This window comes from Coregonus clupeaformis, chromosome 9, assembly GCF_020615455.1.
Source record: "Coregonus clupeaformis isolate EN_2021a chromosome 9, ASM2061545v1, whole genome shotgun sequence".
In the NCBI taxonomy this organism is placed as follows: Eukaryota; Metazoa; Chordata; class Actinopteri; order Salmoniformes; family Salmonidae; genus Coregonus; species Coregonus clupeaformis.
In genome coordinates, this window is record NC_059200.1 from 29,278,355 (window position 1) to 29,305,087 (window position 26,733).

Consider the following 26,733-nt stretch of genomic DNA (forward strand, 5'->3'; position numbering starts at 1 on the left):
CGACGAGTTGAGTTTTTACCAAAAAGTTCTATTTTTGTTTCAACTGACCATATGACATTCTCCCAATCCTCTTCTGGATCATCCAAATGCACTCTAGCAAACTTCAGACGGGCCTGGACATGTACTGCTTAAGCAGGGGGACACGTCTGGCACTGCAGGATTTGAGTCCCTGGCGGCGTAGTGTGTTACTGATGGTAGGCTTTGTTACTTTGGTCCCAGCTCTCTGCAGGTCATTCACTAGGTCCCCCCGTGTGGTTCTGGGATTTGTGCTCACCGTTCTTGTGATCATTTTGACCCCACAGGGTGAGATCTTGCGTGGAGCCCCAGATCGAGGGAGATTATCAGTGGTCTTGTATGTCTTCCATTTCCTAATAATTGCTCCCACAGTTGATTTCTTCAAACCAAGCTGCTTACCTATTGCAGATTCAGTCTTCCCAGCCTGGTGCAGGTCTACAATTTTGTTTCTGGTGTCCTTTGACAGCTCTTTGGTCTTGGCCATAGTGGAGTTTGGAGTGTGACTGTTTGAGGTTGTGGACAGGTGTCTTTAATACCGATAACAAGTTTAAACAGGTGCCATTAATACAGGTAACGAGTGGAGGACAGAGGAGCCTCTTAAAGAAGAAGTTACAGGTCTGTGAGAGACAGAAATCTTGCCTGTTTGTAGGTGACCAAATACTTATTTTCCACCATAATTTGCAAATAAATTCATTTTTCTCAATTTGTCTGTCATAGTTGACGTGTACCTATGAAGAAAATTACAGGCCTCTCATATTTTTAAGTGGGAGAACTTGCACAATTGGTGGCTGACTAAATAATTTTTTTCCCCACTGTAAGTGATCTAGACTTGTTTGTAAACTCAGCAAAATAGAAACGTCCCCTTTTCAGGACCCTGTCTTTCAAAGATAATTCTTAAAAATCCAAATAACTTCACAGATCTTCATTGTAAAGGGTTTAAAACACAGTTTCCCATGCTTGTTCAATGAACCATAAACAATTAATGAACATGCACCTGTGGAACGGTCGTTAAGACACTAACAGCTTACAGACGGTAGGCAATTAAGGTCACAGTTTTGAAAACTTAGGACACTAAAGAGGCCTTTCTACTGACTCTGAAAAACACCAAAAGAAAGATGCCCATGCTCATCTGTGTGAACGTGCCTTAGGCATGCTGCAAGGAGGCATGAGGACTGCAGATGTGGCCAGAGCAATAAATTGCAATCTCCATACTGTGAGACCCCTAAGACAGCACTACAGGGAGACAGGACGGACAGCTGATCGTCCTCGCAGTGGCAGACCCCGTGTAACAACACCTGCACAGGATCAGTACATCCGAACATCACACCTGCGGGACAGGTACAGGATGGCAACAACAACTACCCGAGTTACACCAGGAACGCACATTCCCTCCATCAGTGCTCAGACTGTCCGCAATAGGCTGAGAGAGGCTGGACTGAGGGCTTGTTTGCCTTTTGTAAGGCAGGTCCTCACCAGACATCACCGGCAACGTCATCGCTTATGGGCACAAACCCAGCGTCGCTGGACCAGACAGGACTGGCAAAACGTTCACTTCACTGACGAGTCGCGGTTTTGTCTCACCAGGGGTGATGGTCGGATTCACATTTATCGTCGAAGGAATGAGCGTTACACCGAGGCCTGTACTCTGGAAGGGGATCGATTTGGAGGTGGAGGGTCCGTCATGGTCTGGGGTGGTGTGTCACAGCATCATCGGACTGAGCTTGTTGTCATTGCAGGCAATCTCAACGCTGTGCATTACAGGGAAGACATCCTCCTCCCTCATGTGGTACCCTTCCTACAGGATCATCCTGACATGACCCTCCAGCATGACAATGCCATCAGCCATACTGCTCGTTCTGTGCATGATTTCCTGCAAGAGGAATGTCAGTGTTCTGCCATGGCCAGCGAAGAGCCCGGATCTCAATCCCATTGAGCACGTCTGGGACCTGTTGGATCGGAGAGTGAGGGCTAGGGCCATTCCCCCCAGAAATGTCCGGGAACTTGCAGGTGCCTTGGTGGAAGAGTGGGGTAACATCTCACAGCAAGAACTGGCAAATCTGGTGCAGTCCATGAGGAGGAGATGCACTGCAGTACTTAATGCAGCTGGTGGCCACACCAGATACTTTTGATTTTGACCCCCCCTTTGTTCAGGGACACATTATTCAATTTCTGTTAGTCACATGTCTGTGGAACTTGTTCAGTTGATGTCTAAGTTGTTGAATCTTGTTATGTTCATACAAATATTTACACATGTTAAGTTTGCTGAAAATAAACGCAGTTGACAGTGAGAGGACGTTTCTTTTGTTGCTGAGTTTATAAGGTGAGGCTGTTTCCCCATCCATCTTCATTGTAGAGACAGTTTAGTTTCACTAATGGTTTCACTAATGGAGAAGGTCAAAGGTGGAGTGAAGCGTCAGTACTGGGATACCTGTATGAGACAGCCTACCTTAGTCCTGTTCTCTATCTCATAGATGGAGAGTTGCATGGGAATGTTAAAGCTGTGCAGAATGTTGCCTCCGAACACCAGTGTGTCCTCGGGGGTGTAGACTGCATGAATCCAGCCTGAAACGGGACAGCCAGCCAAACATCATGAGAACCAGCTGACCCACTCAAAACATGCTCAGACATGCTCAGGCAGATAGACATGGTATGCCCAAACATGTTCTCAAACACATGCCCGAATAAAGCAGTGCATGTACTGTATGGTTTGTTACAATGATATTATGATAGGAATAGATCAAAACAAAATGCTAGGCAGCTCACCGGAGGGGATGAAGAAGGTGTAGCCCTGTTTTAGCTCAACTCTCTGGCAGCCATCTGCACGGTCTCCCAGGAAGACGTCACTCTGCTTGCCTGACAGAACCCAGTCCTCATACAGGGCAAGGTTATGAGGTGTCGGAGGCACCAGCCAGAACACCTGGGGACAGGACAGGGAGATAAAAGTTGGGGATGTGGCTTTGGTTGTCATCTAAAAACATGGGCGATATATTTCTATATGTTAACAACACTCAAGGTTACAGCTTATAATAGAGAAGTCAGCACATTTCGTAGATTTGCTCATCCTTTCACATAATGTTCTTCCCCATCGCTTCCTCTTCTTGCTCTAGCACGACCTTTTGCTAGTTTGTATAATGTGATCCCTCAAAGGTGTGCATACGGACACCCTAGCAACAATCCTCTGATTTCTGCTGACTCTGCAGCCGTCGCTGAGACAAACAGGGAACAGGTTCATTTGTAGCGCCTCTACAGAAATCGGATACATGTACAGTACCAGGATTGGGGGAGGGTATACCAGAGAGCCTCAGGATGCACTGTTGTTTGCCACATACTGTCTGGAAAACAAACAAACATGACAACTTACCTTTCCTCCCTTGAAAACGTGATACCACACAGACGTGCCCCCGAAATCAATGTGGAAGTCAGTATAGCAGCCCTTCACGCTCATCAAACAGTACCTACAGAGGGAGATGAGAGGGGTGGAGGATGACCCACTGCATCTGAATAGTTTTGATGAACTTGAGGGACCATATTTTCTTTGTTTGGTAGCCTAGCCGTTAAGAGCGTTGGGCCAGTAGCCAAAACGTCGCTGGTTCGAATCCCTGAGCCGACTAGGTGAAAAATATGTCGATGTGCCCTTGAGCAAGGCACTTAACCCTAATTGCTCCAGCAATTCGCTCTGGATAAGAGCGTCTGCTAAATGACTAAAATGTAACTGTAAAAAGACTATGGGCTAGGGGCTGAGCTGAATGAACATCATTTACATTTAAGTCATTTAGCAGACGCTCTTATCCAGAGCGACTTACAGTTAGTGAGTGCATACATTTTTCATCATAAACCGAAAATAAAAGATGTGCAGTATGGCCACCAATTATATAAAAACAGTGTGTTAGAAATGTTCAGTGAGCTCGTTTTGTGTTAAATGTTCTTACCCCAGAAACGATACAGTAATTGTACCATTTCAACATTCCAGTTGTGCATTGTACAACTGAATAAGGAAGCTATTTGGGCAAAAATGTCTTTGTGATTTATTCCTAAGAAACAAGCACTCAAACCACAATATCTGTTTGAAATCCACTACTCTCTACTACAACTGCCAGTACCCTATTCCAACACACACACAAAAATCAGTAACCACAAATAAGCTAACAGAATCGCTCACAACGGCCTCTCTTCTGGAAATTAATTGTGGAATGATTAGGGCTCCGTGGGACATAAATCATTCAGTGAGATAAGACTGAGGAGGAGAACAGGTCTATTAATAGAACGGGACCCGACCACTGACTCCAATAGCCTCATATAAACCAGACTGATTACCGCTGCGCTATAGTAAAACAATGTAAGCTCGCGAAATCAGGCGGCTTGCGAGGTTATGACTGAGGCTATGACTCCAGGGCTTCAGTGGAGAAAATGGAACACACTATCATTTAGGACTGGGACGATACCAGTATCGCAATATTTTTTCCATGACAAAAATGAAATTACAAGGCAGACCTAAACTCTAAAATATTGTGTGGTATAGTTTGGAAAATAAAAGAATGTGACTCTGGATGACAACATAATGATGTTTGTTTCCAACATTAAGGCTGTTTTCCTAAAGAAGTTAAATCCGCTTAGTGTTTTGTTTCCTTGCCACGATACTAACGAGTATCACAATACTTGTATTGTCCCGGCCATACTATCATTACAAGGCACATTATTGTTAGAGCCGCAGTCATGATTTTTGTTAGGTGGTTTGATTTGTATGTAGGCTACTGTAAAATGGTGCATCTGTTCTCCTGGTATCATTTTGCAGCCAGCACAGTCAGTCTACTCTCAAGGTTTCTCAGATTGAAATCAGCTAATATTATTGCTAGCTACAAGTGCATACCACACACTGAGTGTTTGATAGATAAAAACTGCCAAATAAAAAGTATGGCCGGGACGATACCAGTATCACGATACTCGTTAGTACCGGGGCAAGGAAACAAAACACTAAGCGGATTTAACTTCTTTAGGAAAACAGCCCTAATGTTGGAAACAACATCATTATGTTGTCATCCAGAGTCACTTTTTTTCTCCAAGCTATAGAACACAATATTTTAGAGTTTGTCTGCTTCGTGTTTTCATTTTTGTCATGGAAAAAATGGTGATACTGGTATCGTCACAGCCCTAGTAAAAAGGCTGTGATACTTCTAATCCAAAGCCTTCTACTGTGGATATGACAGGGTAGAAATTCCACTCTTCAAGTCATTGGTCAGCCAACACATGAGTAATGAATAAACCATATACTAATTCTATACCCGACACTGATCAACACAAACCCTGGTCCTGTTGTATGGGAAATAACCTCTCTTGGCAACATGAGTCTGCCAGGAAGTCTCAATAACATCAGGCAGCTGATCAATACAAGCTTGTTTGCCTCCTCTGATCCAGTCAGTCGCAGGAGCTCATTTACATTTACATTTTAGTCATTTAGCAGACGCTCTTATCCAGAGCGACTTACAGGAGCAATTAGGGTTAAGTGCCTTGCTTAAGGGCACATCGACAGATTTTTCACCTAGTCGGCTCGGGGATTAGAACCAGCGACCTTTCGGTTACTGGCACAACGCTCTTAACCCATAAAATACAGACCACTTCCCATCCTGTCAACGCGGCTAATTTTGTCCATACATATAATTCGATTTGGTCTAGTTACATTTTAGTCATTTAGCAGATGCTCTTATCCAGAGCGACTTACAGTTAGTGAGTGCATACATTTTTCATACTGGCCCCCCGTGGGAAACGAACCCATAACCCTGGCGTTGCAAGCGCCATGCTCTACCAACTGAGCTACAGGAGGCCACTACATAAGTCTATGGCTAAGTTATAGTTATCTAGCCCCGGTTGGCTCCTACAGTATGAGGCCAGTCAGACAGATACAGGCTTGTCATCCATCCCACAGCAGTGTATCTGCACCTTCCCACAGAGACACCGGAGGAGAGGGTTCACATGGGCTGGAGACCGGAGTATGACCTTGACTGAGGTAATGGTGGAAACTGCCAGTATAAGCACATTATAAATGCTCCCACTCAGAGGGAGAAGGTCACCTCATCCATATAGACACACATATCACCTACACTCAACAGAACATGTCAAGACACATAATACTGTATGGTTTACAGACTTCACTGAGGGCCCATCTGCTGAACCTGTGAGACACTCACAGAATCACACACACAGATCCCCAGCCTATTGCACTGCAGTTTCCTCTATGCAGCTCTCCTCTGGATAGAGAGTGAGCAGACCCTGGGCTATAGAAACCCAACATCCCCCTACAACACACCACTTACGATCAATCACACCAGCCCTTGAGCGTCTCCATTAAAGAGGGTGTAAATAAATCAAAGTAAAATGACATGGTAGAGTACTCCCGACATCTCTCAATCTGAACAGCTTTTCCCAATAAAAGACAGAGACGTACCCGATAGCTATTCCTCTCTCTCTGAGCCGGTTCACTCAGGACCCCCCCCGCCCCCCACCCCCATGCGCTGGTCACCGACCGGACAGGAGAGAACTGCTCCGGCTTTTATTTCTGCCCTGCACCATTTAGTAAAAAAGAGAGAGGAGTGGGAGACTGGGAGAAGGAGAGAGAGAATATTAGAGTGAAAGAGAGAGCTAGAAAGAGAGAGCAAGATAGAGAGAGGGGAAGAGTGAGGGTGAAAGGGAGGGCACAATTGGCTCTGGAGTGCCCCCTATGTCATAATGCTGGCAGCTGATTGGCTGAGGAGGAGCCATGCAGTCACTTCTGCATCCTGTGAAGAACCATGAAAGAGCCCTGCTGCCTAGCAACCATCTAGAACCATCAGAGGAAGTGAACGACAGCAGCGGAGTAAAACAGGGAGGGCTAAGGGACTGGAAACAGGAGGGGTAGGCTAATATTTCCTCCCTGCAAAGCAGCAATTTTCCGACAGCTTTTTTTTTAAAAATGTGGCCTGTGCTTCAGTGTTTTCCTGTTATGTACAATCAACTACATTTTCGTAACAGGTCAACACATCAAAAGAAACACTAGATAAAAAATCTAAAGAAACTTTGACATTGCATGGGAAATACCATGCAATAACTAACGGAATTTCTAAAAGACAAATTACTTACTTCTGTACTTTGGGGTACTTCATCTCTGAGATGACATTAGTGGCTTCAGTTTGTCTTTGTTTCAGTTTAAGGGGCCACATGTTGTCCACCCAGTCCACTAGATCCACCTATAAGAGAGTTGACAGTTGGCATTCACTATCAAATTTGCCCTCATCATAATGGATAAATGAATTAAAAACTGGCGCCGCCATCTCACCACAGTGGGCCTCTTGACGAGGTTCTCCAGTTTGGTGTGGCTGAACTCCAGGCTGATAACATTGAAGAGTTTGTCCCGCTCCTCCTCAGGCGTCTCGTAGTAGCGGACAAACTGAGCCATGCTCATCTCAGAGCCTTTCTGAGTGCTCACGTCCATCACGTCAACGGCACGACGGCTACCTGCAAACACAAACACAGCAGTCTTACTGTAAACCTGAACACTACCATGTGACATGAGAGATCTTATTAGAGGTCATTTTGCCTAAGTAAAAAGTTGCATTTAACTGTAACTGGTGTCAGTCTGACTTTCTATAATCTAGATGAATAGGCCTATATGTATTGTGTCTGCACTACAAATGTCTGGAATTTATCTTGGTAAAGTGAGTCATCTAATGTTTGTTCCATAAGTGAAAGAACCCTGCATTCCAGGCTTATAAAAATGTTTCCATCAACACCCACACACTTTTTGACTTGACACCTTTTCCGGTAGCATGCTTTTAATTCATCAACTAATGCAGGGTATTGTTGAGTACAGTGTGGGCACTGCTGTCCAAACTAAATTATGAGTCTAAGATAAGTATTTATGCAGTGAAAGGAATATGTATCATGCCTAATATTTCAAAGATAAACTTACCAACCAAACCTTTAATCTCACTGACGGTGAACTCCGGGTCTGGCATTCTGTATTTTTTTTAAAGAATAAAGTCAACATAAGCATATTAACTTCAAACCATTCCACAAAGACTAATATTTAACCAAGGCAAACAAGAACATTTAATAGGCTAAATAGGATTGGATTGTTCACACGTCTTCATATTGTACTCATCTCTCACCTGAGCCCCAGTCCATCTTTGGCTTTGAAAATAAGAGGGGTCTGAAGTGCCTCTCTCTGAACATACTCATAAGTGAAATCTGAGAAGAAAAAAATGTAGGTGTTCAATGGGCCATTATAACTTCAATATTGCACGTGGTACAGCAGAGTGCAATTTGTGTGCGTCTCAATGGCTGCGTTTAGACAGGCAGCCCAATTCTGGTCTTTTTTCCCCACTAATTGGTCTTTTGACCAATTAGATCAGCTCTGAAAAAGATCTGCAGTGAAAAGATCTGTTGTGATTGGTCAAAAGACCAATGACTGGAAAAAATATCAGAATTGGGCTGCCTGTCTAAACACAGCCATAGATTTGTGAGGACATCCTGCACAAAAACAAATTAACCAATGGGAACTTCTCCTCTAATGTGTGTGAATGCAATGGATGAAAAGGAAGAACATTTTAAAGGCCCAATGCAAACGTTTTTATCTCAATATCAAATCATTTCTGGGTAACAATTAAGTACCTTGCTGTGATTGTTTTCAATTAAAATGCTAAAAAAGAAACAAAAATACAGTAGCTTCTTAGCAAAGACCAATTTCTCAAGCAATCATTTTGCTAGGACTGTCTGGGAGTGGTCTGAGTGGGGAGGGGAAAACAGGAAAACTAGCTGTTATTGGCAGAGAGGTTTGGAATGCTCTTTCTTATTGGTCTATGAACTAATTTACCACCTGGTGATGTCACTAGGCAGGCCAAAACGCCATCCCACCAAAACAGGCTGAAATTTCAGGTGGTGTTTTCAAACAGCTCTTACACTAAATTGGCATTATCATCATTTTCACAGTATTATTCCAACCTCAGTGTGGAAATATATATAAAAAAAACACAGGAATATCACGTTTTTGACTGCGCTGGGCCTTTAAGCATGTCCAGTATGCACCTGCACACCAGTGATGAGTCTGCATGATGGGGGGGCAGTGAGTGTGGTAGGCTAACATTATGAATTAAACATTTTTTATTTTTTTTACCTTTGCCGTCCATCAACTGAACGAAATGTGTGTTGTACGAATTGCTAACAAGTTTCTCCTCCAGATTAAAACCCCTGACATTTGCAATTTCTTCAACGTCAGAGAAGTCCTCATTTTCGTCGTACATTGTCCGGCAGATGGAGCGCTAGTAGAGGAATGAAAATACATGTTATAAAAGTATCAGTCAATATTATTTATCATATCTTACCAATAATGTTCTCAAAATACTAGAGTATGTAAAGAACATGTAAGTATAGCTTTGAATAAGGGCGGTCGTTTCAAATTAGAAATAGCGTAGGCCAGGCAGTACATTATCTTATGTAGGCTAGAGAGAGATCACAATAAAACAGTGGTGCACGTGGCCATGCTGTATTTTTGGTTGTAGATTGGCCTTCAGCTGCAAACACCTTTACAGATGATTAAACAATGCTAGTTAATAACGTCAATTAATCGCTATGTCCAGGATAAACATTAACATAACGTACTAAGATGCACAACAATAACAACAACGTTGCGCAGTGAGTGGGCTTGTGAATAATGACGTCTATCATTTACCAAGTAAAATATAGCCTAAGTGACTACATAAAGCTGACGTTTGTCAATATTTTAACTTAACATAGGACGTCTTCTGATCTGAGGGTCACTGAAATGCTAACAAGCTATGCTACCACTGATATCTCAGCTAACCTAGCTAGCTAGTCCAGTTAAAAGCTAGGCTAGCTATGCTAGAATAGGGTAATAATGCTACACACCAGCTTGCGTCCAGAATCTGCACCCGCTTCCATGATCTGAGCCCTTGCCTAGTGTATCTGTTTAGCCCTTCATTTAAAAATGATAATAATCACATTCAAACTAATTATCACTGCGTTTCGACTCAAGTAAGTGGTAACCATATTTGTTTTGTGCTGGATAACGTCACCGATAGAATCAAAACATTGTTGGACAACGTCATGCGTCATCTCCCACAATACTTATTCTTCACGTCAACTATGAAAATAGTTCTGAATGTATAACAAACAAATACTATTACATTTCTTTCTCTGACTATTTCACGGTCTGTCATATACCTGCAATTTCATGCACAACAAAAGCTGCTTGGAGTCCGCATACATGCTAGCTCTAGTTTAGATCCCTCAATATGGATATATTGCATGCATGTACGCTATTGGGCACAATGGGCAGTGGGAACATTGTCTAAAATAATTCAATTGATTATTGCAATTTGTTAGTTAGTAGCGAGACATTTGTATCAACGTGTCATGCGAGTGGCTTCGTTATAATCATCCACTGTCGTTCAAATTATTATAAATAATTTGCAAGGATAACTGGCACTGTTTCATCGCATTCTTCACTGGCATACGTTTCAGATAGCCAGGTTCGATTTTCCACGAGTGGCCCTGCATGACTGACTAATGACAGTAATCAAATTATTGTATGCACTAGAAATATAGTTTCTGGGTAACTAATTACCATGTGAAACTTAAGTGATTTTTTTTTTATGATCCAACTCACTTATTATTATGGATAGGCAGACTTGTTCGTAGTTTATTAAGCTTTGCCGCAATGGCTTATGGGTGCAGCCAGCTCGAGCGAAACGACAGGGTGTAGGTGTTCGGTTCAGAGGCGGTGCGTAAGACGTAGACGGTATAAAGTTTAAACAGCATTATGCTTACAGTAGTTTATTGTCATTATTTAATGTCAACATCGCGCTAGCGACAATCGATGGAAAGTATCGTAACTGCTGCCAATTTCTACATCAATTTCTTTGGACACCGAGGATGTTATCGCTGGCTAGCTAACGCCTATCGTTATTATTAAACAGCCACATACGAATCAAACAACGCCTGTTCAGTCTATTCAATTTCAGCGGCACAATGAGTCTGAACGAACATTCATTGCAAGCACTGTCTTGGAGGAAGCTTTACTTGAGTCGAGCAAAACTGAAGGCTTCCAGTCGAACGTCTGCTCTACTGTCTGGGTTCGCTATGGTAAGGAATAAACTCGCCCAAAGATGCATTGCAGCAGAGGCAAGTCTTTGCTTTCCATAGCAGGATGACGGCTAGGCATCATCCAAAAGCAGAATCCTTGTATATTCATCTCATGTTGTATAGATTCTTTGCACCCCCAAGTTTTGCATTGCAGTTTTGCGTCGCAGTTTTGCATCATTTGGAAAGATCATGTATGGATGGAATTTTGACAGCACGTTTTTTCCCCCTTTATATATCTCTAGTTCCAGTCTGTCTTGTATGCTAATTTTCTCTTTGATACATTTCATAATGATATTACCCCTTTCTCCTCTCTAGGTAGCAATGGTGGAGGTTCAGTTGGACACAACCTATCCTTACCCACCTGGTCTCCTCATTGCCTTCAGTGCCTGCACAACTGTGTTGGTGGCCGTTCACCTTTTTGCCCTGATGGTTAGTACCTGCATCCTGCCTAACATCGAGGCAGTCAGCAACGTTCACAACCTCAACTCGGTGAAGGAGTCTCCACATGAGAGAATGCACCACCACATAGAGCTGGCCTGGGCCTTCTCTACAGTCATTGGCACCCTGCTCTTCCTGGCTGAGGTTGTACTCCTCTGCTGGGTCAAATTTCTACCCATTAGGCCTAAGAACCACAACCCCAACAATGGGACCATATCTGCAGGTGTGGCTGCTGCCATCACATCCACCTCCATCATGGTGCCTTTTGGCCTGATATTTATAGTCTTTGCTGTACATTTCTACCGTTCCCTTGTCAGCCACAAGACAGACCGGCAGTTCCAGGAGCTGGAGGAGCTATCCAACCTGACCAGGCTGCAGAATGAGCTGGATGGCAGAGGGGAGTCCCTCATGCAATCCCCCAGCTCTCAATTCCCCTGAAGACTGACCACTGACAAGATAGATATCTCTACCATGCCAATACCTTTGTCATTAGTTTGACATTTTCTATTAAAACACTGTACATAATCTGCTCATAATTTGTATGAAAGTGTTGTGCTACTCACTGTTTCAAATGGTCACATTTCAACATGATTTTTAAAAGAAGGAATCAAGTCAGTGTTACTTACATATAACTGTAAAACTATGCCACTTAACGCATGTACACATGTAACAGAAAAAAACAACACCGTCTTAACTGGCACTTGGAGTATTGTATTGCAGACAGTTTTTTAAATTCCATTTACCTTGCAGGTAATAGTGCATGAGGCTAAAGAGGGCTCATTAACATAATATCTGTATTGGGGCAAGGGGTCTTGCCTTATTGTTATGAGCACCACTGAATGTCTTATGGAGCTTTCAAGACAACTCGGAAACTCTGAACCTCCGAGTTAAAATTTTCGAAGTGGGAAACCCGGGCCTCATTTTTCTACAAGTTTCCAAGCCGGAAAAGTCTGAGTTCCGAGTTGTCTTGAACGCAGCATTACTTCTGTAAGAGGTGAATATGTTCCGTATTCAACCTAATGTTCAGATTTTTTCTTTTTACAGTTAATATTTGTGATATTAAATGTAATCAGCCTGCTTAAGTTATTTTTAGTCCAAATGTTACTGCATAAACTCTACAAGTAGCTTACATAGTAGTAAACTGTGGTATTGAAATAAACATTTTGTACAATGATTATTGTCTGAACAATGTTTTTGTGACATAGAAAAGCTTAAACATGCTGAAGTTATTTTCACTGCTGCTTAAACAGTGAATATAGAGATGAACTGCACATTCTTTCTCAACACAATTCAATTACATTTACATTGTTTAGCAGACGCTCTTATCCAGAGTGACTTACAAATTGGTGCATTCAACTTATGATAGCCAGTGGGACAACTGCTTTCTTTTTTTATGGGGGGTGGGGGAAGGAGGATTACTTTATACTATTCCAGGTATTCCATAAAGGTGTTATCTTCGTGAAGGTGTTATCTGTTGCTTTCATTTCCTGTCAAAAGTGCACCCTCTGTGACTTATTTGTACACTGAGTTGGTGGGTCTTGGTAAATATAGAAAAGTTTGGTCATAGGCACAGCCTTAAAAACCATGTAACCATTTGCTTTTTGTTTTGCTTCTAGGATACATTTTTGTAATACCTCAAGTTGCCACTGGGGCATGATAGACAGATGGCGCTGTGACCTCATTTCAAGTCTGATCATGTTCAGTGGTCCTGTTTCAGAGAAGTAAAGGTACTATGATCTTACTCATGATGTTGTGCTCTCTTTATTTGTTAAATGATGGCATTTCACTGCATGGTGTCCAGAGATGGAGCACTTTAGGGTGGTCCTGCTTTGGTATGTCCTATTCACTGTGGTATGTTGACTGTTTCCATTAAAACTGATCTCACATCCAACAGATGTACCTTAAGCAGAGAAAAGTGGGCCACCTCACCATACAGTGAATTGATAATCACCAGACCTGGGTTCAAATACATGTGTATTCTATTATTTGTTATTTAAATACTTATTTTCTGTGTATTTCTGTATTTTCAAATAATGTGGCCCGAAGCAACTACTTATTTTGGAAGTAATTGTAAAGTATTTTCAAATAATTTCCTATAAATAGCCTACTATTTGAAAGTATTTTCAAATACTATATTCAAATACCTGGATTAAATGCATGGAAGTGTATTTGAGTATTTTCAAATACCTGCCAATACTTTCCAAATACATTCCAATATTCAACTACTTGTCTTTTCAAAGAAATATCGGAATACTTTGAAATGTATGTGAAAGTAATTGAGATATTTGAAATAGTATTTGAACCATGGTCTGCTATTCACACAAGCATTTAAAGCAGGCTCAGCACCACACCTGCAACACCCAGTAAAGACAAACTTCTTTAAATGCTTCAAAAGACAACGTATGTACCTTAGGAGTTGTGTATATTGTCGTTGCCTCTTCTCTTCCAAAGTCTGACACGGTTCCACATTTGGCCACTCCGTCCACCCAGAAGCCCTCATAAAGCTGACCTTTGTCCAGGTAAAATAACTTCCCATGGCCATTCTTCTTCCCATACTTCCAGTTGCCTTCACATCGTTATTTTCCTTCATTCCCTAATTTGTGTTGAAGCCAATCTCAAAAGCCGACATACTGTTATAGTTTACGCCCAAATCCAAACCGAATTCATTTACTTTGTTTCACCAAATACATGTTTTATTAACTAATCGCTGTTGCCACATTAGTAACATTATGCAGTGTGCAGTATTTCTTTCTTTCAGTGTTTCATTGAATTACAGCCATATTGTCAAATGTAGGCTACAATTACTTCGTCTACCTCACCCATCCACTTACACACTGGAAATCAACTTTCTTGTCTTGAACGCACCCGTTGTGACAGTCATGAGACAGTCTTCCATGTATAATGCCGCTACCTAGACGAAACATGCCCTGTCAGTGATGTTTGTCCTTCAGCCATTCTCCCTCATATACAGTATAGTGGGAAAGGAAAAAAGTGTAGGCCCTATAGCTACATTCTTAGTACCTGTTGAAAGATTAACAAAAAAAATGGAGAGAACCAGTCACGGCCCAATGGGTCTAAATGGTGACGCAGTAAAAGCCAATTTATGCTTGATCCGAAAATGTGGTCGGAGGCGCGGTATGGATGGTGTGACTCAATTGCCGAGGCATGCAGTGGCCAAATTGAGCTCTGTACCGCATCGCCATGCGCAGCGCAAATTTTGTAGCAATGCAGAGGGCTCCGTATAGCTCCGCATTGACATGATTGTTTGATGGTAGGTGGGGGCGGGAGGTCTAGTATTTATACAAACTCACTTCCTTGACAACTTCCTTCACAACAGCTCTGCACTGAAGCGCAAGAAGTATGAATGCCCTGACTTCTGCAGAGGCCATATCACCCTAAATGCTGCACGGCCAATGCAGATATCGGGTTGACCATGTAGCGCCTTTAAGCCTAGGCCTAATACCTCAAGATAAATGATGTGTGCAAAATCTAGGCTATGTCATGCAACAGTAGTACCATGCTTCTTGCTGTCTAGCTAATCCCTTGTGTATTCATCTCCATTGACTGAATAAACAGTGTCGCAGTCCACACTTCTGTGGCTTTCTGTCCCCTAATTTTGCCAGGGGCTCCACTTTTCGAGTTTTCTTCAGATGAGGCATGGCTGAAAGCAAAATGTACATTGTTTGAAAAAGTTCACATCCTTAAAATTACAATCCTGAGTTAGTTTTACAGCCCAAATGCAGCCCCACCTCTTGGTTTGGGGGATGCTGTGGAAATGTAGTAACCACTCTAGAGCTAACTGTTAGCTATGGATCAAATCAATCAAATCACATTTTATTTGTCACATGCTTCGTAAACAACAGGTGTAGACTAACAGTGAAATGCTTACTTACTGGTCCTTTTCCAACAATGCAGAGTTAAAGATAAAAAATATCAAATAGAAATAGTGGCATGAGGAATAAATGCATAATAAGATGATAGTTGGCTCTGTATTGTTAGATTTCAGTGCAGCCTTTAATGTTATTGATCTTAAATTGTAATTGTAGGAACTCATTTGCTATGGCTTTACATCACCTGCCATCACATGGTTGGAGAGTTATTTATCCAATAGAACCCAGTGTTCTTCAATGGAAGCTTCTCTAACATCCGACATACAGTGCTATGTCCCTCAGGGCAATTGCCTTGGGCCAGTACTCTTCTCTATTTCTAAATGATTTGCCACTGGTCTTACACAAAGCTAGAATGACTATGTATACTGATGATTCCACAGTGTACATGTCAGCAACCAAAGCCAGTGAGCTCACTGAAATCCTAAACAAGAAGTTAGTCAGTATCAGAATGGGTGATTAATAATAAACTGGTCTTAAATACATCTAAAACTAAAAGCATTGTATTTGGTTCAAAACATTCTCTAAGACCTAAACCTCAACTAGAGTTGTGCATAAAAGGGTGTGACCATTGAGCAAGTTGAGGAAGCTAAACTCCTAGGTATAACATTGGATGGTCAATTATCATGGTCAAGTCATATTTACAAAGTTGTTGTGAAGATGGGGAGGGGTATGTCTGTTATAAAAAGATGTTCTGCGTTTTTGACACAAAAATCAACTGTTCGACTTGTTCAGGCTATGGTCTTGTCCCATCTTGATTACTGTCCGGTAATATGGTCAAGTGCAGCAAAGAAAGAACTAGCAAAGCTGCAGCTGGCTCAAAACAGAACAGCAGGCCTTGCCCTTAACTGCACATACAGAGCTAACATCAACAACATGCATGCCAGTCTATCCTGGTTGAGGGTTGACGATAGAGTAACTGCTTCTCTTCTAGTTATGAGAAGTATTACTGTAATGAAAATTCCAGATTGTCTGCGTAATCAAATAACATTCAGCTCAGACACGCATACATACCCCACAAGACATGCCATCATGGGTCTCTTCACAGTCCTCAAGTCAAAAACAAATTCACGGCCACACAGACACACTAACAAACTTTTTTATATATTTTTATTGTTTGTATATCGTTGTATTTTACATTTGTGTGACTGTCGTTGTCGATCAGTGTTATGTTACTTGTCATGTTTTGTGTTTTTTTGTGGACCCAGAAAGAATTGCTGCTGCTTTGGCAAATGCAAATTGGGATCTGAATAAACCAATAACAATAAACAATGAATAACGACAAAAAAAAAATAACATGACTATATACATATAATTGAAGTAGCTATGCACATATAGGTAGGGGTAAAGTGACTAGGCAATAGGATAGATAATAGACTGAGCTGTAGCAGCAGTGTTTGTGGTGAGTGTGAAAGTGTGAGTTGCGTCAGTATGCATGTGTACGCATGTTATATGTGTGTGGGTGTATGTAGTGTGTTCATTGTACAAGTAGTTGAAAATAGTTTATATTTTGAAGCTGTATCTACATTGATTGTTTACAATGACTGCTCAAATGACAAGCAAAACATAAACAAAATAAGAAAGAAATAGCTGATTCATGTGCCAACTTGCTGGTTAATGTTACCTGGCTAGCTAGCTAATGACCTGTTTATATTATACATCACTTTTACAGCTAAAAAAACATTAATACAAATTGTACCTCATATGTGTCCAAGCGAACAACTCCTTTTAGTTGTCTTAACTTTAAAAGCGAAGTAAAATTTGACATTAGGTCAAGATATCTAGCTAGGTGGTAAAAATAGACATGAATCATGATGAGTGGCAACCACTGAGGTATAGATGGATTAGCTGACATCACGAAAACAACATGCACGCTTAAATGGGGCAGAAGTCCATGAGTTGTTGTGATTCTGGATGGCCAGATAGCTACCAACAATGACAAGAAACTGCCATGTGGGGAATTGTAAGCAAGTGACTCGTTTCAGCTAGTTGAATCTTATTCTTGATACCATGACTTGTTTTGAGGCGTTTTGACGGATTTCATGTTAATGGTATTATGGCAAACATTTGCTAGCTATTTAACCAACAACTGTAATGATGTATTTGAGAGAAGTGCTCATTGTGTAAATGTATTTATGCTTTCAATAAACATTGGAGACAAAATATAGTTTACATGTTGTCAACAACCTAAGCCAGGGGTAGGTAACACTGTTCCTGGAGTGCTGCTGCTGCTGCTTCTATGATATAATGGCGGTCCGCAAACCAACGTTAAATGTGCATGCCGCCACCTACTGTGCTGGAGTGTGTGGTCAATCACGGTTTACAACATTTACATTGACATTTTAGTCATTTAGCAGACACTCTTATCCAGAGCGACTTACAGTTAGTGAATGCATACATGTTTTTTTTGTTTTTTTGTTTTTCATTCTGGCCCCCCGTGGGAAACGAACCCACGGGGGGTTCGTTTCTAAATCCTCCTACCTAACTCAGTACTTCTGAGAAAATAAAAAAAGACCCCTACTAACTTCTAATAGACCACCCTACACTTCAATCTTTCCCTCTCTTCAACATACTTACAACAATTTAACAACACATGCTCCACCGTTTCATCAACCATACACTCCAGACACAAACCATTCACATGCTTGCCAACCAGATGTAATGATGAGTTCAATGTACAATGTCCTAAGTGCAATCGAGCAAACACCACCTCTTCCTTCCTAATCTGACCTTTGAATCTTGGTCCACCTACCTTTGTTTGGAGGGCATATAAATGCCGGCCCTTGTGCTCAGAGTCCCATCTCTTCAGCCACACATCTATCAAAATGGCTCTGATCTTACATTTGGCGTCACCTCTACCCAGTGGAACATTAGTATAAATGATATCTAGTTTCAAAGCTCTTTTGGCTAACTGGTCTACAATTTCATTCCCTTCCACACCCGAATGTGCTGGGACCCAGCAGAATCTCACTACTACACCCATTCTCTCAATTCTCCATAATAACATTACTACTTCCAATAGCAGGTCACTACTATTAGATTTACCAGATGATAAACTATTCAATACAGACAGACTCTGAGCATACTATAATTCTAACAGGTTGTACGTCCTCCACCCACTGGAGGGCAACTATTATCGCCAAAAGTTCAACTGAGTATACTGACAGTCCATCTGTTAGTCTTCTACATATCTGCACATCAAATTCAGGAACGTAAACGTCTGCTCCTGTGCGCCCACTATCTGGGTCCTTGGATCCATCTGTGAAAAGCGGTAAAAAAGCATCTTCTACCAATGTAATTGTCAACCAGTTTCCCTATATCACCGACTTCTAACCAATCTTTCCTTTTCTCTACCAAGGTTAGATCAACAACAGGATCTGGGAGTAACCATGGAGGAACATCCTCTATCACCACAGAAGGGCCAACCTCTAACTCCCTCAAACCACTCTCATCAGCAAGCTTTCCAACTGTCCAACCAAAACCACTGCCTTGTCTACTAGTATATTCCCAACAGTCATCTAGAACAGTAGCAGTGGGATGCTCAACCTCACAGCTTTTCAACCTAACCCAATAAGCAAATGACCATTTTTTACGCCGTATATCCAAAGGTATCTCACTTGCCTCCACTAGTAAGGCACATACAGATGTTGATTTAAATGCACCAATGTATATCCTTAAAGCTATATACTGGATTCTGTCCAGCTTCTGAAGCCAAGTCTTCACTGCTGTTCCATAAACTATACACCCGTAATGAATTGTCGTCCTGATCAGAGCTCTATAAATATCCATCATCGATTGTCTGTCAGCACCCCATTCACTAGAGACCGAGCGCATAAGATTCACCACCTTCTTACACTTTGTTTCAACATTTGACGATCTTTCCATGTATATCGCTCATTGAACCATAGACCCAAATATTTGTACGTAGAAACCCTCCCCATAGGCTGTCCAAACAGAAACTGTATATTATCAGCAACTTTCTCCCTTGAAAAGAACATACAAGACTTTGCCACTGACAATTTAAAACCCCAGTCAATCGACCATCTTTCAACATCCACTATAGATTGTTGAATAGATTTGATCACGAGAGACATTCATTCCCCTCTTCCAAATAGCTCCATCATCAGCATATATGGAAACCCCAATACCCCTACCTACACTACCGTTCATAAGTTTGGGGTCACTTAGAAATGTCCTTGTTTTCGAAAGAAAAGCACATTTTTTGACCTGTGATGTGTCTGTTTCTCAAACTAGACACTAATGTATTTGTCTTGCTCAGTTGTGCACCGAGGCCTCCCACTCCTCTTTCTATTCTGGTTAGAGCCAGTTTGCACTGTTCTGTGAAGGGAGTAGTACACAGCGTTGTACGAGATCTTCAGTTTCTTGGCAATTTCTCACATGGAATAGCCTTCATTTCTCAGAACAAGAATAGACTGACAAGTTTCAGAAGAAAGTTATTTGTTTCTGTCCATTTTGAGCCTGTAATCGAGCCCACAATTGCTGATGCTTCAGATACTCAACTAGTCTCAAGAAGGCCAGTTTTATTGTATTTTATTGCTTCTTTAAATCAGCACAACAGTTTTCAGCTGTGCTACATAATTGCAAAAGGGTTTTCTAATGATCAATTAGCCTTTTAAAATGATAAACTTGGATTAGCAAACACAACGTGCCATTGGAACACAGGACTGATGGTTGCTGATAATGGGCCTCTGTACGCCTATGTAGATATTCCATTAAAAGATCAGCCGTTTCCAGCTACAATAGCCATTTACAACATTAACAATGTCTACACTGTATTTCTGATCAATTTGATGTTATTTTAATGGACAAAAAATGTATTTTCTTTTGAAAACAAGGACATTTTTAAGTGACCCCAAACTTTTGAACGGTAGTGTACATTCGAAAACACACCGTTAATCATATTGTTGAACAAAATAGGACTAATAGCACTGCCTTGAGGAATACCATTGTCAACTCCAAAGGCATCAGATAAAATGGATCCTATTTTAACTTGAAAAGGGTGATTAAATAAGGCCAAAACATTTACATTTACATAATTTAGCAGACGATCTTATCCAGAGCGACTTACAAATTGCATTCAACTTGTGATAGCAAGTGGGACAACCACTTTTTTTCTTCTTTTTTTTATGGGGGGTAGAAGGATTACTTTATACTATTCCAGGTATTCCTTAAAGAGGTAGGGTTTCAAGTGTCTCCGGAAGGTGGTCAGTGACTCCGCTGTCCTGGCGTCGTGGGGGAGCTTGTTCCACCATTGGGGTGCCAGAGCAGCAAATAGGTTTGACTGGGCTGAGCGGGAACTGTGCTTCTGTAGAGGTAGGGGAGCTAGCAGGCCAGAGGTGGATGAACGTAGTGCCCTCGTTTGGGTGTAGGGTCTGATCAGAGCCTGAAGGTAAGGAGGTGCCGTTCCCCTCACAGCTCCGTAGGCAAGCACCATGGTCTTGTAGTAGATGCGAGCCTCAACTGGAAGCCAGTGGAGTGTGCGGAGGAGCGGGGTGACATGAGAGAACTTGGGAAGGTCGAACACCAGACGGGCTGCGGCGTTCTGGATAAATTGTAGGGGTTTAATGGCACAGGCAGGGAGCCCAGCCAACAGCGAGTTGCAGTAATCCAGACGGGAGATGACAAGTGCCTGGATTAGGACCTGTGCCACTTTCTGTGTAAGGTAGGGTCGTACTCTGCGAATGTTGTAGAGCATGAACCTGCAGGATCGGGTCACCGCTTTGATGTTAGCAGAGAACGACAGGGTGTTGTCCAGGGTCACGCCAAGGCTCTTTGCACTCTGGGAGGAGGACACAACGGAGTTGTCAACCGTGATGGCGAGATCATGGAGCGGGCAGTCCTTCCCAGGGAGGAAGAGCAGCTCCGTCTTGCCGAGGTTCAGCTTGAGGTGGTGATCCGACATCCACACTGATATGTCTGCCAGACATGCAGAGATGCAATTCGCCACCTGGTTATCAGAAGGGGGAAAGGAGAAAATTAATTGTGTGTTGTCTGCGTAGCAATGATAGGAGAGACCATGTGAGGATATGACACAGCCAAGTGACTTGGTGTATAGAGAGAATAGGAGAGGGCCTAGAACTGAGCCCTGGGGACACCAGTGGTGAGAGCACGTGGTGCGGAGACAGATTCTCGCCATGCCACCTGGTAGGAGCGACCTGTCAGGTAGGACGCAATCCAAGAGTGAGCAGCGCCGGAGATGCCCAACTCGGAGAGGGTGGAGAGGAGGATCTGATGGTTCACAGTATCAAAGGCAGCGGATAGGTCTAGAAGGATAAGAGCAGAGGAGAGAGAGTTTGTTTTAGCAGTGCGGAGAGCCTCCGTGACACAGAGAAGAGCAGTCTCAGTTGAATGACCAGTCTTGAAACCTGACTGGTTTGGATCAAGAAGGTCATTCTGAGAGAGATAGCAGGAGAGTTGGCTAGAGACGGCACGCTCAAGAGTTTTGGAGAGAAAAGAAAGAAGGGATACTGGTCTGTAGTTGTTGACCTCGGAGGGATCGAGTGTAGGTTTTTTGAGGAAGGGTGCAACTCTCGCTCTCTTGAAGACAGAAGGGACATGGCCAGCGGTCAAGGATGAGTTGATGAGCGAGGTGAGGTAAGGGAGAAGGTCTCCGGAAATGGTCTGGAGAAGAGAGGAGGGGATAGGGTCAAGCGGGCAGGTTGTTGGGCGGCCGGCCGTCACAAGTCGCAAGATTTCATCTGGAGAGAGAGGGGAGAAAGAAGTCAAAGAATAGGGTAGGGCAGTGTGAGCAGGACCAGCGGTGTCATTTGACTTAATAAATGAGGATCGGATGTCGTCAACCTTCTTTTCAAAATGGTTGACGAAGTCATCAACAGAGGGGGAGGAGGGAGGGGGAGGAGGAGGAGGATTCAGCAGGGAGGAGAAGGTGGCAAAGAGCTTCCTAGGGTTAGAGGCAGAGGCTTGAAATTTAGAGTGGTAGAAAGTGGCTTTAGCAGCGGAAACAGAGGAAGAGAATGTAGAGAGGAGGGAGTGAAAAGATGACAGGTCCGCAGGGAGTCTAGTTTTCCTCCATTTCCGCTCGGCTGCCCGGAGCCCTCTTCTGTGAGCTCGCAATGAGTCATCAAGCCACGGAGCAGGAGGGGAGGACCGAGCCGGCCGGGAGGATAGGGGACATAGAGAGTCAAAAGATGCAGAAAGGGAGGAGAGGAGGGCTGAGGAGGCCGAATCAGGAGATCGGAGGGAGAAGGATTTAGCAGAGGGAAGAGATGATAGGATGGAAGAGGAGAGAGTAGCGGGAGAGAGAGAGCGAAGGTTGCGACGGCACATTACCATCTGAGTAGGGGCAGAGTGAGTAGTGTTGGAGGAGAGCGAGAGAGAAAAGGATACAATGTAGTGGTCGGAGACTTGGAGGGGAGTTGCAGTGAGATTAGTAGAAGAACAGCATCTAGTAAAGATGAGGTCAAGCATATTGCCTGCCTTGTGAGTAGGGTGGGACGGTGAGAGGGTGAGGTCAAAAGAGGAAAGGAGTGGAAAGAAGGAGGCAGAGAGAAATGAGTCAAAGGCAGACGTAGGGAGGTTAAAGTCACCCAGAACTGTGAGGGGTGAGCCATCCTCAGGAAAGGAACTTATCAAGGCGTCAAGCTCATTGATGAACTCTCCAAGGGAACCTGGAGGGCGATAAATGACAAGGATGTTAAGCTTGAATGGGCTAGTGACTGTGACAGCATGGAATTCAAATGAGGAGATATACAGATGGGTCAGGGAAAAAAAGAGAATGTCCACTTTGGAGAGATGAGGATTCCTGTGCCACCGCCGCGCCGACCAAATGCTCTCGGGGTATGCGAGAACACATGGTTAGATGAGGAAAGAGCAGTAGGAGTAGCAGTGTTTTCTGTGGTAATCTATGTTTCCGTCAGCGCCAAGAAGTCGAGGGACTGGAGGGTAGCATAGGCTGAGATGAACTCTGCCTTGTTGGCCACAGAACGGCAGTTCCAGAGGCTGCCAGAGACCTGGAACTCCACGTGGGTCGTGCGCGCAGGGACAACCAGATTAGAGTGGGAACAGCCATGTGGTGTGAAGTGTTTGTATGGCCTGTGCAGAGAGGAGAGAACAGGGATAGACAGACACATAGTTGACAGGCTACAGAGAAAGGCTACAATAATGCAAAGGAGATCGGAATGAAATGAACTAAACATCTGGGAAAGCGAGAGAGTGGGGCCTCCCTCACTTACGTTTCAAAACCCAGTTATATAATCTCCCAACAATACCAAGTCTTTCCATCTTAATCAGTAGGCCTTCTCTCCACATAGTCATAAGCCTTTTCAATGTCAAAAAAAGACAGTAGCCATTACTTCTTTCATGACCAGAGTTTTTTCAACTTCATTGCTCACCCAAGTAATCTACCTTTACAGAATCCACTTTGACTCAATAAACCTCTATGTTCCAGGAAATATGACAATCTTTTGACATTTTTTGACCCACAACCAAAACTGGAATTCGAGTGGACTTGCTTCTTCCAGTCATCTTCTTCAACATAGACCATACATCCCCCAGCTCAGTACCTCTGCCTATTGTAGAGCAGAACTGTCTCCATGCATTTATCTTGAAAGACTTAATGACCCTATGTACTAAAGCTCTCTTCCTTTGGAAATCAACAAGATTCTCAGGAGTCATATTCCTACGCAACACTCTGTAAGCCCTATTTATTTATTGAATAGCCGCAGTGCACTCTTCAGTCCACCAAGGAACCATCTTCCTTTCTCACCCACTTCTCTCATTGGTACATATAAATTCGCAGCACTCAAAATCAGAGGTCACAGAGGCAGCACATAAATTCAGCAAAAAAAGAAACGTCCCTTTTTCAGGACCCTGTCTTTCAAAGGTAATTCGGGAAAAATCCAAATAACTTCACAGATCTTCATTGTAAAGGGTTTAAACACTGTTTCCCATGCTTGTTCAATGAACCATAAACAATTAATGAACATGCACCTGTGGAACGGTCGTTAAGACACTAACAGCTTACAGACGGTAGGCAATTAAGGTCACAGTTATGAAAACTTAGGACACTAAAGAGGCCTTTCTACTGACTCTGAAAAACACCCAAAAAAAGATGCCCAGGGTCCCTGCTCATCTGCGTGAACATGCCTTAGGCATGCTGCAAGGAGGCATGAGGACTGCAGATGTGGCCAGGGCAATAAATTGCAATGTCCGTACTGTGAGATGCCGAAGACAGCGCTACAGGGAGACAGGACGGACAGCTGATCGTCCTTGCAGTGGCAGAACACCTGCACAGGATCGGTACGTCCAAAAATCACACATACGGGACAGGTACAGTTACAGTTACAGTTACACCAGGAACACACAATCCCTCCATCAGTGCTCAGACTGTCCGCAATAGGCTGAGAGAGGCTGGACTGAGGGCTTGTAGGCCTGTTGTAAGGCAGGTCCTCACCAGACATCACCGGCAACAACGTCGCCTATGGGCACAAACCCACAGTCGCTGGACCAGACAGGACTGGCAAAAAGTGCTCTTCACTGACGAGTCGCGGTTTTGTCTCACCAGGGGTGATGGTCGGATTCGCGTTTATCGTCGAAGGAATGAGCGTTACACCGAGGCCTGTACTCTGGAGCGGGATCGATTATTTGGAGGTGGAGGGTCCGTCATGGTCTGGGGCGGTGTGTCACAGCATCATCGGACTGAGCTTGTTGTCATTGCAGGCAATCTCAACGCTGTGCGTTACAGGGAAGACATCCTCCTCCCTCATGTGGTACCCTTCCTGCAGTCTCATCCTGACATGACCCTCCAGCATGACAATGCCACCAGCCATACTGCTCGTTCTGTGCGGGATTTCCTGCAAGACAGGAATGTCAGTGTTCTGCCATGGCCAGCGAAGAGCCCGGATCTCAATCCCATTGAGCACGTCTGGGACCTGTTGGATCGGAGGGTGAGGGCTAGGGCCATTCCCCCCAGAAATGTCCGGGAACTTGCAGGTGCCTTGGTGGAAGAGTGGGGTAACATCTCACAGCAAGAACTGGCAAATCTGGTGCAGTCCATGAGGAGGAGATGCACTGCAGTACTTAATGCAGCTGGTGGCCACACCAGATATTGACTGTTACTTTTGATTTTGACCCCCCCTTTGTTCAGGGACACATTATTCAATTTCTGTTAGTCACATGTCTGTGGAACTTGTTCAGTTTATGTCTCAGTTGTTGAATCTTGTTATGTTCATACAAATATTTACACATGTTAAGTTTGCAGTTGACAGTGAAAGGACATTTCTTTTTTTGCTGAGTTTACATCAACCATCCTCTCTAAAGACAACTGTCCAACAGACTTTAAGCAATGATCACCAGACTTTTCCCAGTCTGCTTTATGAAAGCACCATCTTCTGAATGGTAACCCTATCTGGAATAGTAACATCAAAGTTCATGGTACACGAAATCGGGAAATGATCACTTCCAACAGTAGAATCATTCATTACATTACATTCATACATAGATGCAATAGAGTTAGAAGCCATTGTGAGGTCCAGGCAGGATGTAACCCCTCTAAAAACATCAACTCTTGTACCACATCCATCGTTAAGACATACTAATGCTCTTGTTTCCATCATATCTTCCACAATAGTACCATTAGCATCTGTATGTGTGCTTCCCCATAAACTATTACGTTCATTAAAGTTGTCGCACCATATCTCTCTAGAGCCCAAGTCTCCTGATATTTCATCAAACATCGCTACAGACAGTTGACGACAAGGGTTGCAAAAATTGTGTAACTTAATATTGCTACCTGCACTGTAGATTTTCACCATCACACATTCATATTCAGATGGGACAGTTATATTACGATATACAATACCTCTTATGAACGTAGCACAACCACCAATTGATCTATCAGATCTGATTGAACAATAACCAGGAATAATAAAATCAAGATGTGGTCTAAGCCATGTTTCTTGAACACATATCACATCAGGTTTGATCTCTAAATCTATTACATATTTCTTAAACTCCTGACCGTTAGCAATAAAGCTTCTGGCATTCCACTGAACGATAACAAAAACCATAACTCTAATTATCATCATACTGAGACATTCCATCATTAGTATTATTAGGAGTCAACATATCAACAATCATGGCGACAGTAACATCTGTTACTCCTAAAAACTCTGGTGCTGCTTCCACAATGATCTTCAACTTGGCAGTTCTTCTTTCCACAAACGCAGTCAGGTTTATAACCTTTCCAATGAAGGCTATAATGTCAATCTGATTAACTATTAAG

General features: G+C 43.0%; 2 protein-coding genes across 4 annotated transcripts in view; one reads left to right on the top strand and one right to left on the bottom strand.

The window, feature by feature from the left end:
* LOC121573792 (lysine-specific demethylase 2B) overlaps positions 1-10,267 on the bottom strand; it is a 46,798-nt gene extending 36,531 nt beyond the window's left edge. Inside the window, exons 1-9 of one of the 2 annotated variants that reach the window (XM_041886089.2) lie at positions 9,910-10,267; positions 9,158-9,302; positions 8,154-8,232; positions 7,955-8,001; positions 7,322-7,500; positions 7,126-7,232; positions 3,377-3,470; positions 2,779-2,932; positions 2,462-2,577 (exon numbers count right to left, since the gene is read on the bottom strand). In XM_041886089.2, the coding sequence (XP_041742023.1) occupies positions 2,462-2,577; positions 2,779-2,932; positions 3,377-3,470; positions 7,126-7,232; positions 7,322-7,500; positions 7,955-8,001; positions 8,154-8,232; positions 9,158-9,302; positions 9,910-9,942 (954 nt within the window). In that variant the 5' untranslated portion in view covers positions 9,943-10,267. The remainder of the gene's footprint in view (positions 1-2,461; positions 2,578-2,778; positions 2,933-3,376; positions 3,471-7,125; positions 7,233-7,321; positions 7,501-7,954; positions 8,002-8,153; positions 8,233-9,157; positions 9,303-9,909) is intronic. The other variant, XM_041886088.2, reaches the window with a different exon arrangement.
* Positions 9,039-12,758, top strand: orai1b (ORAI calcium release-activated calcium modulator 1b). Of its 2 annotated transcripts, none has more exons than XM_041886091.2 (2): positions 9,039-9,115; positions 11,461-12,758. In XM_041886091.2, exons 1-2 carry the CDS (start codon positions 9,083-9,085, stop codon positions 12,019-12,021), a joined length of 594 nt encoding a protein of 197 aa, XP_041742025.1. In that variant the 5' UTR covers positions 9,039-9,082; the 3' UTR covers positions 12,022-12,758. The 2 variants fall into 2 exon arrangements, with proteins under 2 accessions (XP_041742025.1, XP_041742024.1); XM_041886090.2 differs by lacking the exon at positions 9,039-9,115 and adding an exon at positions 10,710-11,145.
* The last annotated feature ends 13,975 nt before the right edge of the window (positions 12,759-26,733 follow it).

What these genes read in the sequence shown, in the direction of transcription:
- orai1b (XM_041886090.2), top strand. Translation starts at nt 11,032, where the DNA reads ATGAGTCTGAACGAACATTCATTGCAAGCACTGTCTTGGAGGAAGCTT. An exon ending in TACTGTCTGGGTTCGCTATG is followed by an intron (nt 11,146 to 11,460) that starts GTAAGGAATAAA and finishes TCTCCTCTCTAG; the next exon opens with GTAGCAATGGTGGAGGTTCA.